The 12094-nt window shown below is 37.1% G+C and overlaps 1 protein-coding gene across 4 annotated transcripts in view; it reads left to right on the top strand.

Moving 5' to 3' along the window:
• RPAP2 (RNA polymerase II associated protein 2) overlaps positions 1–12094 on the top strand; it is a 56525-nt gene that overhangs the window by 14468 nt on the left and 29963 nt on the right. For all 4 annotated transcript variants that reach the window (XR_005956431.1, XM_041483116.1, XM_041483118.1 and 1 more), the window contains exon 11: positions 2009–2077. Coding sequence is in view for 3 of the 4 variants with exons in the window: in XM_041483116.1 (XP_041339050.1) it covers positions 2009–2077 (69 nt within the window). In the remaining variant the exon portion in view is untranslated. The remainder of the gene's footprint in view (positions 1–2008; positions 2078–12094) is intronic.

Below are 12094 nucleotides of genomic sequence, written 5' to 3'. Positions count from 1 at the left end.
TGAACTGCAGCTGTACATGCCCATACCTGGGAAAGTGGCTGTAGGAAGCAGAGGCTGCTGCATTTGCAAAGATGCTGGGTTTACTGTTGTTAATTACTCTGGATTCCTACAATTTCCCTATTGGAGTTCCCTTGCTTTGCAGGCTGGGCACTAGTCAGTTATGAGGAGGTCATTTGAGATGGAATGTTTATGCATCTTACTCTTTAGGCCTCTATCCTGGAAGCTTCTGCCACCTGGATCCACGTGCTCAGTCAGGCTCCCTCACAGTGTGAAACCGCCTGGGTCCTGCTGGGTGGCTGCCGCGTGTCTTGCTGGAGGGAACCACAAGACCCACAAACCAGCAACTAAGCAACCCACACAGCTATTTGGGATCATCCAACTTTCCTAGCTTGTGTATCATGCCCTACACAGGCTAAGAAAGTGGGCACATTCCATTTTGGGAAGTTGCATATTGTTTTCTTTCTCTAGGTGGGTGAGGGAGAATTTGGCCAAACTCTTTAGCAGAAAAGATTTCACTGCAAAACTGAAATCAGACACACAAAGTTTTGTACAGTTTTAACATTTCCACATTATATTTTTAGGACAGAAATCTAGTGACCTCTTTCATGGATTGTTCTGAAGTAACAATTTTGGCTAGAGGCAAGACAAAGAACTAATGAACCATTTCTACAGAGGCCCTGCAGTTCCCTGTTTTGAGAAAGCTTTGCTCTTCAGAGACCTTGGTGTTGACACAGAGCTTGTTTGAAAGTGACTGCCCTTCCACTGCTCCTTATTATTTCAGGCTTCACACCTGTAGGTTGCTTGCTTTACTCTGATCTCTCTGAATTTTTTTTTTTTTTTCCCGCTGCACAAGTGTTTTAGGACAGGTGTTGTACTGAGAGTTGCAGAAGCCTGACTGTTCATCCAGTGCAGTGGCTGTAGTACATCAGCAGATCCATACTGCTGTGTCCTGCTGGTTATCTGTGTCTTTTGACTACCTCCTTCAGAAATAGCATATTGATGGCAATGACTAGTGTTCAGACCTTGCCAATCAATACTAACATTGAATAAGAGTTAATTGACACAAATAACTGCATCTCTCAGTTTGTGTACAAGAATGACACCTTCCTGTGCTCTAATCAATAATAACTCCTTGTAAAGCATTGAAATAAAGCTGCTTTCTCTATTTGACAGAGTTTCCCCAGGTGGCTTGGAGCTGTCTCTTTCATTATGTCTCATCATAACAGATTAACTGGAATGTTACATATGAATTGCCTGTCAAGATGATTCCATCAGGCATTTCTTGGTAGTGTTTATCACTGTCATCAGTGTTGAGTCAAGATGTTCAGCCTTTGTTTAGTCTCTTACTCAGTTTAACAGGTACCAACTTTGTTGGCAGCTAAATCCATTAGCTATTTCAAATAATAATTGCTAAAATGAACCTTTTAATAACAAATATAATCAGTGTTTGCCACAACTCTTGGTTCTGGTTTGATGTGCCAATTCCTTTTTATGTAGTGCAAAACACTGTTTTTCCTTTCATAATTGAACAAAACTCAGATTGTTGAGACACAGACTCATCAGAGAATTGTCACTGCCACCTTACAAAATTCAGTCTGTGTCCACATCAGCTTTTACGGCAAATCTGGATCTGAAGCCAACAGGAGGGAAACTAAGTGTAAGAAGGTCCATCTTTTCAGAAACTCATGTCAGTTCTGGAGAATTTCCCAGGGGTTTGAGTGAGAGCTGGGCCCTCACAGCAGCCAGGACTATTTGTGAGCAATTTAAAAGAAATAGCTTCTGTTCAGTCTTCCCCATCCCACTTTCATATCAAAAAAAAGGGACATTGAAAATTCTGCAGTTCCTCCATTAGAGGATGACAGAAGCTTAAGAGCTGGTGAATTGCTCAGATACAGCTGTAATTGCTTCTTTTTACCTCGGTGTATTAATGGTAGACTTAAAATTCAGCTGTTAAAATCTGCTTACTTTTACTTTTAAATGTACTGACTTTTTAAAAATTATTTTTCAGGTTAACAAACAGAAATATTATACACAGAATGCCTGAATGGACTCTCATTGCTATTGTTTTGTTATCTGTGTAAGTACCCTTAAATGTCAAATATTCTTATGTGCAACTGTCTTATTAGCCTCTTGGAACAAGATGTAATTTTCAGGTAAAAGAAAGATTTCATGGAACTAACTGTGGAATCAACAGAAATATTTCTTTCATGCAAATGAGCAAAATTTTCTTGACATAACAGAATTGTCTCCCTTACATCAAATGTTATCAATGTTAAAAAAAATATTTTTTAACATATTCATGTTAAAAAAACAAGAAAAACTAAGCTTTAGGGGTTTTTTTTGAACAGGCCTTGCAGGATGAAGTAGGAGTATAATTCACCCTCTCCTATTTGCTGCTGACATGCATTTTTCCCCTCTCTGACATTAGGATAAAATGACATGTATATTGTATTATTTGGATTTGGTATAACTGTTAGGCTTTTCATTTCTCATTTTGCTTCTAATTTCTTCAAAGGTTTTACTTTTATGATTAAACTCAAATTATTTCTATAAAGATATGTATGCTTCTAAATATGTATAAGTATTCTAGCAAGCTTCTTTTAGAGGGGAAATCTCTTAGCAGGAGAATTCCTCCCAAGGAACACTGGGACCCAGTATTTTATTTTTATGAGGATTAGCTTTGTTGGTTAAGCACCACAGTGCCTACAGTCCTCCTTAGCTTTGTTTGACTTACTGTACAATTAAATTCTGTACAATGATTTCCCTAATGGGAAGCCTGATTGTATTACAGTGTCTTTCAGTAAACTTCTATGCAGAAGCATGATCTATAAAAGCTGTACTCATATGCATCAAGTGAAGTGAGTTCCTTAATTAGTATTTTGCAAATTCATGTACTTTTCTGAAGTTAAAGACACGAACTTTGCAGTGTGTTAAACAGAGATAATTTGTATTAAAAGGTGAACTAATGTTAAATGTTTAAGAAATCACTGGTGGTTTCACAGTGTGAGGCTCTGCCTTCCATTAGGGTTAAACCATCAACCAATCTTTGTATATCTTGAGCTTGAATTATGAGATTGCAAAAATCTTTATTTCCGAGTCTGTTCATGACTGCGCTGCTGCTGCTGCTTCTTTTGGGCTTCCTGGGTCACTGGAGCCTGTAGGACAGAGAGGTACTTAGAGACATTCACAGGTCAGGAAGTATTGTGGGCCAGCCTCGTGGCATGCCCAGCACTGCACTTACTTTCCTTGATATTACTTCAGTCTGACACATTGTTCTGGCTCTGCTGTCCCAAGGAAGATGGTACCAGCAGGCATTAGAGCAGGCTTCAGCGAGCCTTACATCTGTGTCACCCAGCCAGATACCGCTCAAATGATTCATTAAATCAGAACACAGAAAGTAACTTTACTTGAATGCCTTGGCATAAATTTTTTATCAACTATAAGAACAAATCTTTTGTCATTTTTACTATATATTCTTATGGTTGAATTGGTAATTTGTGAAACAGATCTTATGAATTTTTCAAGTAGTTTCTGTACAGCTAAGGAAATGGTGTCTCTTTTTGATCAGAAGTTAAAATATGTAGCTGGGCTCTGCATATGATGAGCTGTAAATGTTTACATAAGTAATGATTGTTTTACAGCTGCTTTAAAATGTTATACAAGCAGTAGGCAGTCCTGGTAGCAGTCTGTATAAGCAGACAACCAAGTCTCTTTTTACCTTTGCTTACTAAAGTTACATCCCTAATTAATTACATTTGATCATTAAAAGATAAGATTGTATTTATAATATTAGTCAAATCATAAATAAAACCGCTGCTGATTTCTACTTATTCTAAGGTTCTTGTAAGCACATGATCTTAAGATTTTTGACAACTTCTCTCAGCTGCCTCTTAGGGGAGAATGTGGAACAATGTAGGTGGGATAGAATGAGTGTTAAAATTCCTCTAATAAGATGATGCATCTTACATTATTTCTAGAAAGATTAAAGCAGAACATTTAATTATTTGGAAATTCTAATCAAGCTTGAGTATTTAGTGGAAGCCAGGACTGTGCAGGGAAAGGCTACTGAGGATGTGGACAACCCCTCACAGGTCCTCACTCAAGCCCTTTCTCACTTTCTGCTGTCTGCCAAGGAACATGTCATATATTACTAATAATTTTCATTAAAAGAATTACACCCTATTTAAGTCTTCTCCCTTAGTTGTACTGAGACATTGTGGACATTGTAGCACATCTACTATTATTTAGATCATAGAGTTGTGTGGGCCTGAGTCAGAGGGGGTCTTAAGTAGCTTCAGCCACGCTTTCACATTTATTTACAGGTCTTGACCTGGTTTCAGACATAGGTATGATATATCAATCATACTTCTGTTGATTCCACAACTATTTTACTGCTAACACTAACCAGTAAGGCTGCATAAGCAGCACCCTGGTAGAGGGTAATGCTTGCTCTTCCCAGGTGGGTGCCACACCATACTACAGGTATCCCAGGCTGCAGAGATTGCAAGAAGGCAGAGTGAGCATGGGTTTCAAGGTATACCTCAAAAAAATCTAAGACTTCAAGTATTTTTTGTTTTGTATTAAAGGGGGCAAGGTTGTTTTGTTTCAAGTAGCAACTGTTGGACTTTGCTTGCATCCGATTTTGTGCATCAGTGTTGTGGCTCACCACTTCCTTCTCAAACATGTATGGCTAGTGTGTGCTGGTGTTCTTAACTTCACAGTGCCCCAACCCTTTTTGTGGTAAGGTACTGGACAGAATAACTGTTAGCATTATGGCTGTATTGAATTCTAGTGTATTATGGTACAATCGTGCTCTTCTCTCTTTGAGTGTGCATATTAACTCTTTGGAGGATACACCATGATGGATATCATTAATGCCTAATTTTGGTGCTTAAATTTGGTGCTTAAATTTTAATGCCTAATTTTGTGCTTAAATTAAAGGTGCACTTCATAGTCTGCAGGTCCTTGAAAAGCTGCTGAAAGTACTTATGTGCCCTTGAGTCCACTGACTACGAAAGAAACCTGGGCTTCTCATTCAATGAAATGAAGTGCCTGGAACTGGACAGTGTGACATGTCTCAAAGTATAAAATGTTGGCAATTTCAATAGTGGAGTATTTCATGTTCCTAGTGAACAGTTGTTTTTATTCAATCAAATTATTGTATAAAATATGAACACAGCCAGTCTCTGCCTTTATTGAAAATCTAGCCTGAGGCACTCGTATGAATAGAGCACATTCAGCAATGCTGAATGGACCTTGTTAGAGCACACTTTGACAGCCAGAGCTGTATGTCAAACAGTGGTATTCGTGCCTGTCGTGGAGTGGGTGACTCTTAAAAATTACCTGTACATCAAATTTCTGACTTATTTGTAATCTGTAGTAATTTTGGCATTGGTTGATTTTGGTTTCTTCCTGTCAGACTGTTTAGTGTGTTAAATAGAATTTTTTGTTGTAGTAATAGCTGCTTTATAATGTATTGTAAACTGGAATGCAGAAGTTGCATCTTTTTCTGCCAAAGAACTTTGCAAGATACCAAATGAAGCAGATAAATAGATATAAATACAGTAGTTCAAGAAAGAATGGAGAAAGCAGTGGGAGGATTGGTTGCTATACAAGCATGGGCACTTTCTGTTTTTAGTGTATACCCCTGGCACAGACTAATGGAAAGCTTTCAAGATATTTTCAGGAAATGTCTGCTTTCATCTTACTTATCTGAGCTGGCTGGTTCCAGTGAACTGTGGTCAGCTTCATCTGCAAAGCCTATGCAAGAGGTTCCCCCGCTAAAAGCTTTGAAGCATTTCAAAATGTTCTGGGATTAGTTTATAAGCATTTGGCTGCAGTATTTAAACAAACTCAAAATGACCATGATCACTAAACAAAAGCCATCATTATATGTGTGCAGCCACTTTAGATAAATGTGTCATGTGGAGATGTACTCTAGAGGTTTACTCTCTTGGAGATAACAGCTCAGGAACTGGAGAATCTTGGGTTCAAATATGTGTTTTTACTCCTCTGCACACAAGAGCACATCTATTGCTCAGCACTGACATTTCTAAATCATTTTAAGAGGAATTTAGATGTTTCTGATAGCACTACTGTGTTCTTATCTAAAAGTGTGTGAATGTTTGAAATGTATGAATCTAATGTACAAATACATATAGGATATGAATCAGACTTGCAGAGTGACTCTTTTTCCTACAGAAACCACATACAAGTCAGCTGGTTGATATTTTATTTAGTCTGATGATGGAAGTTTGGTACCAGGTTTCAGCTGAGAAAAATTTATCATTAACCTGGAAATATCATTGTTTCCCATTTTGCAACAGAGCTGAGCTTGCAGGACCAAGAATCCAAAGAGTCTTGTTATAAAAGCATTTGAATGTGGTTATAGTGTTGTGTTTTTCTGTAGAGTTATATTGTTGTGTGAAATAGAGAAAAGGCAACTTTGTCTTAATGTGTTAAACAAAATCATCTTCCCTTTTTCTCTTGATTTTAGGCTGTCATTTGGTAAGTGTGAATTCCAATAGATTTTCTGTTAAGTAGTTCCTAAGTCTTTTAAGCAGTTTTTTCTGTTAAGCTTGCTTATTTATCAGCAATTTCTAAGCAAGCTTGAAGCTGCTTATTTAGCATATTTTGGACACTATCAATATTATCTTAGTTCTTTCTGGCACGTTCCAGTATTATTTAGGAAACATACACAGAACAGTACCATGAGGGATTTCAGTGTTGTTAATTGGGATATTAGTCAGTGCCAACTTTAAAATTAATTAAGTCTCTTCCTCTTTCATAAGGGAGAACATAGAAGAAACTTTAACAGTTTCCAAGGTGTTTCTCCTGGAACAAAAACCCCCCACTGTTGCTGCAGTGATGTTCTGCAGGAAGCGACACTTTCATCGCAGCCCATACAGCTGCAGTCTTTTCCATGCTGGTATTCTCCTGGGTAGCCTTCTAAATGGGACATTGGGATGTGCTGTGTAACTTTCATATACATCCAGCACAACTCTGTGAGTCCAGGATAATTAGTTCCTGTTTATAGTGCTGGAGCTTGGCTTCATCAGCAGGAGTGGAGCCTTAGCCCATGCTGCACAGAGTTAGGAGGGTTGGCTCAGAAAATTGTCATCTCTGCACCTGCCAGCTCTGCTGCCCAGTGCAGGGGCATGGCTGTCTGCCAAGTGTCTTGGAAATCCCTCCAAGAGATAGAAATCTGCATGTTCCCAGCAGCTGTATGTGTGGGCATTCAGACTGTATCACGCACAACCAGCAGAGCTGGTGTGCAGAGTGCATCACCAGCTGTAAATTGTCCTTCATGGTGGTGTTCTGACAAATCTTTTTGTAGAATCTAGAAATATTTTTATGTGACACATCATTTTAGGTGTTCTGCTTCAGTCTGTTGGCACCTTTATATCCCAAATACACTTGTAAATTAAGAATATGATAGTAAGAAAAGTACTTTCTTCTGACACTTTGTTTTAGCCTTTTGTGTGAGTGAGTTGTTGCCACTTGTGTTTCAAGCTCTGACACAGTGTGCCAGATTTCAGAAGGCTCCTTCAGCATGCTGACTCACTGGGGAGCTGACTTGGCCAGTGGAGTTCATGTCCCATTGAACTTTATGCCATAACTATGATCAAGCAGATGGAAAAATTGCCCAGAGAGAGAACTGTTTTAAATGGATGTTTCTTTAAAAGGTATACTTTTAGAAGATTTCTTTTGTAATGTCATGTTTTTCTTCATTCCATAATGACTGCTTTGCTTATTGGAAGTCATGTCATAAGTAGTACAGTGGCATAGAATAGTTGCATGGAAAAAGTTGTACAGTAGTAGTAATATAGACAGCTCTGAACTAATGCTGCAAGTAAGACATTAGTAATTCACATTTTCAGCTGTCCTAAACTTAGTTTTAAACTAAATGTATTTTAACTTCATCCCCTAAGCAAACTGAAATGTTCATGTTTCAACTGAATCCTGCAACTATAGCCCTATGAAAATATACTTGCTTCCTCATTAATAATTAATCTTAATCATTCAATGCAAACATTTTTTATCATGAAACACTACCCTTCTGTTAAAAGAAACACATGACTGGCACACACTTGAATCTTATATAGTCAGAGTTTTAATTTTATCTTGGTTAACTTTGTAAAGAACAGCCTACATTAGTGGGGATATAAGCAGTGTTTTTGACTAACAGGAAACGTGACTGTAATACAAAAATCCGTATTAATTTGGCTTGTTTCTGAAACAAACAAAAAGTGGAGATGCACATCACTGGAAAAGTTAGTATAGCTTCCTGTTATGTGATCCCCAGGTATTTTGTACCAGCAGAGTTTTTAGCATGGATTCTGTATTAATGTGTTTGGTTCCATGCAGGTAGTAATAATGGTATTTCTAGTAGGCTGAATGGTGTTCCTCTTTAGCACTGAAATAAATTGTGCCCAAAGTAGAAGTACTGTATTCCTTAACTCTTCTGAAACCACTATAACAGAAAAACTGTGTAAAAAAAATCCCCATGAAAGAGCAGTATTGTTTGAAGTTCTAATAATTCTTCTCTTATGGTGCCTGATACGGATTTTGGAATGCAAAACCTTACAACACTAAGGTTGTCTAGAAAGGCAGTATTTCATTCCAGAGATTCTAATTTTCTTTGTCATATTGCTGTTGAAAATGTCAGGCTTGCCATGATAGACAGCATTTTTTCTGTGAAGTGTATAATGGTTTTTAAGGAAGAAGAATCCTAAAGGTGATTAAAAACCATGAAAGCCCTAAAAATACTGCTTTATGATTGTATTATGTCTTAGAAAATAAACTTATTTGAATGATTGAGCTATTATAATTTGCTTGGATTAACAGTGCTTCACACACCTACCTAAAGACCTAACTGACAATATCATTTGGGGGAAATAGATGCATTTTATTTTTCATATCAATAATGTTATATTGGAGAATATTAGTGCTGCTATAGTATTCCACAGTGGTTAGGAATAAACTAAAAATTACTCAGACGCACGAAAATTTGGAGGGGAGAGGAGAAGATTACCTTAGAGAGGAGCCTAATTATTTTTATGTGATAATTGATAGTGGACAGTACACTGATAGAGACTTGCTTTTGTGTCCTGATACTTCAGGAATCAAATGCAAAGGCAATTTGTACTTCTCATTACTTCTCACATTACTTCTTGGGATACAAAAACATCTTGACACCCAGTGACACTCATCCAGTCTGGCAACTCAGTTCTGAAGTGAGATGTTAACAGTGAAGGAAAAAATCTACAATATTTTCTGAAATGTTTTCCTTTCATATTTATGAAAACAGAGAAGTACAGCTTCTTTTGGGAAGGAAGAAAGAAAAAAAATGCATGTCTCCCAAAGATGATGTATAAAGTGTTTCTCTAGACAGTGGGCTTATGATAAAGCTCTCAGAATTTACAGACAATCCAAGCCAGTGCATTTAGCATCAGGGCAGGTGTCTGTTTTTACACGTGTATCATTAAAATAAATAGTGGGGATAAGAAGACTGCAGCCAGTCAATTAACCAGAATGTTGTGTAAGTAAACATAATCATATCTTCATAAAATTTTGCCTGGCACAATAAAAAGTATCTAGAACAATCATGTCTGCAGCAGTACATGGTCGTTTCCCATTCCTCCCCACCAGGAAAAGTGTGCTTTAATTTGCTGGTAGCAAACATAACCAACCAGCACGTGGAGGCTTATTGCAGAAACTGCGAAGTGTATATGTGTAATTGCATACTACATGTGCAAAACCAGCATCAGTGCAAAAAGTGCAGATGCTTGGTTGTTTAGAGGCTTGTTTCATTTTAGAGCATGTTTGATTTTGATGTATACCAAACTTATACCCTGTGTTCCACAGAAATGCATATTTTGCTTTCTCTTCCACCCTCTGTCCATCTGAACATCTTAATAAGACACTGAACAGATCGAATTAATTCATCATAAAACTCAGTATTTCTGAAATTAGGTACTAGGATTTTTAAAAAGTTAAAGAATAGTTGAGATTTATCTGGCTCTTAATATTCATTCCAAACCTCATCCCGTATTCCGCTGGTTTTAGACGTGTTTAGTTCAGTGTACTTTCACATACCAGTGTTAATAGTGTTCTTCTGCTGTAGAGCTGTAAGATTTATATTAAGGGTAGAAAAGTGATTTACTGGAGATCATCGGGCCAGTAGTAGATTAGGAAATAAAACAAGCAGGAAAAGGGTTTGGGGTTTTCAGTTTTGGTTTGCTTGTTTTTTAAACCTGCTGTGTGCTGTTATTTCTGGGAAAAGATGCTTAAGGACCTTTAGCTTTCAGGGATTTCTAAGAACCTCATTTTGAGAGGTCCAAAACCACGCTGGCATTTCTTCTCAAAACTGGGAAAGGCAGGCAGAAAACTGTTGAGGATGTTATGTTTAACTTCTGAATAAAAAAAAAAACCTGGACAAAGTGTAAGCAAGGCTATTCCTAGCATGTCTCTTTACTCAGCTGCATTATTACAGGTGCTTGATCTATATACTGGACTGTAATCAAGTTACAGTGTTAAAAAGTTGTGAAGCTAAACTATGATCAATTTTATGATCATTGTTTCCCTAGTAACTGAGCACAGGTGAGTACATTTTATAAAGTCAGGTATTGGCATTATTTGCCTAAGCATATTGCATTGTAGCTGTTTTAACTTTCTGCAAGTCAGTATATTTTATTCTGTCTTTTTTGAATTTTTTTTTTCTACTTACATATCACTAAGGTAATGAATTTATAGGAATATCCATATGTGGAATAATGAAGTGCAGAAATGGAGATGGAGATATATATATATATAGAGAGAGATAGATACAAAACAATGTTTAATTCATAAAATGTATCAGATTTGAATATAAAGGCATCTTTTAGATATGTTCCACTGTATGTGCACAATAATTCACACAAAGGTGTGTATTTTACCAAGTACTTAAGAGGTTCAGGTTCTCAAAAGCTTACATTTTAGCATTCTTTAATCCGAGACTTATACCTGGGCTTAATTTCATGTAGCTAGGTAATCCAGATACTTCAGTGGCATAGATTCCAGTATTTGAGGTGTCACAGGAACAGCTTGTGGAACATAAAAAGGAAAAGAAGACTGAAAAGGATGAGAGGATCCATTTTAAAATAAATTTTAAATGTACTAGATTTAAAACTTTGACTAAGTTGAAGAAGAGGGGGAAATGGGAATAAGTGATCAAACTGAGAAGTACCTTTGATCTGTCAGCTGGTTAGCAGGAAACAGCCTTCAAATAAATGGAGCTCTTTAAACAAAGCCTGTCCTTGAAATGTGTACATAAGAAACTTAGATTTGTTAGGGAGAAACAGCTGATAGTGATTTCTTCTGGGTTCATATTGGGAACTTTTTTTTGCCTTGGTATTATGCTGATAAGTAAGCTAAATTAAAAGTTTGTGGAACAAATCCCTGTATGAATGCTAGGGCTTTAAATGGCACACAGTACTGTAGAGGTTCTAATGCTTTGTGTCTGTGACCTAACATTGTAGTCATCTTTGGAATACAGTAATGTAGATGTGTGCTATGCTCCATTTGTTTTTGAGGAAATCATCCTGCAGTCATACCTGTTGTACAAAATAGTGAAACAAAGTCTGATCCACTACACTTTGTAGAAGAGAACTCTGGATAAGAAACTGTAGATGTTATTGAGCAGGTTTTGGTGCTTCCTTCTTGCCTGGCTTGAGGTCTTTCTAATCCCGTTAATGAAATCTGGAAGTGCTGTTTTACATATAAGTGCCAAAGTAATTGTTTTTTGCCTGACCTGTATGATATTTGTGTTGATGGCAGTCTTGGTAGTCATTTAAAAACTACTAAGTCTTTGAAAATAGTGTTCGTAAATATCACTTTAACAAGAAGCAAATAAAACCATTCCATATTATTATTGTGGCTTTAAAGGAATCATGGGTCCTGGAATTTTTGTCACTCACATTGTTATTAGCAAAATATTTCCAGAGTATTGGCTGTCAACTTTCTCATTAGACAGTATTAGACAAGTATTGAGTTTTTTCATTTTCTGCATCTTTTGGTATCAGTGCAACATTAATTACTATTAAATTTTTTCATT

Source organism: Pyrgilauda ruficollis, unplaced genomic scaffold, assembly GCF_017590135.1.
Source record: "Pyrgilauda ruficollis isolate IOZ18807 unplaced genomic scaffold, ASM1759013v1 scaffold6, whole genome shotgun sequence".
NCBI classification, from domain to species: domain Eukaryota; kingdom Metazoa; phylum Chordata; class Aves; order Passeriformes; family Passeridae; genus Pyrgilauda; species Pyrgilauda ruficollis.
This window is presented reverse-complemented; position numbering and strand designations above follow the sequence as displayed.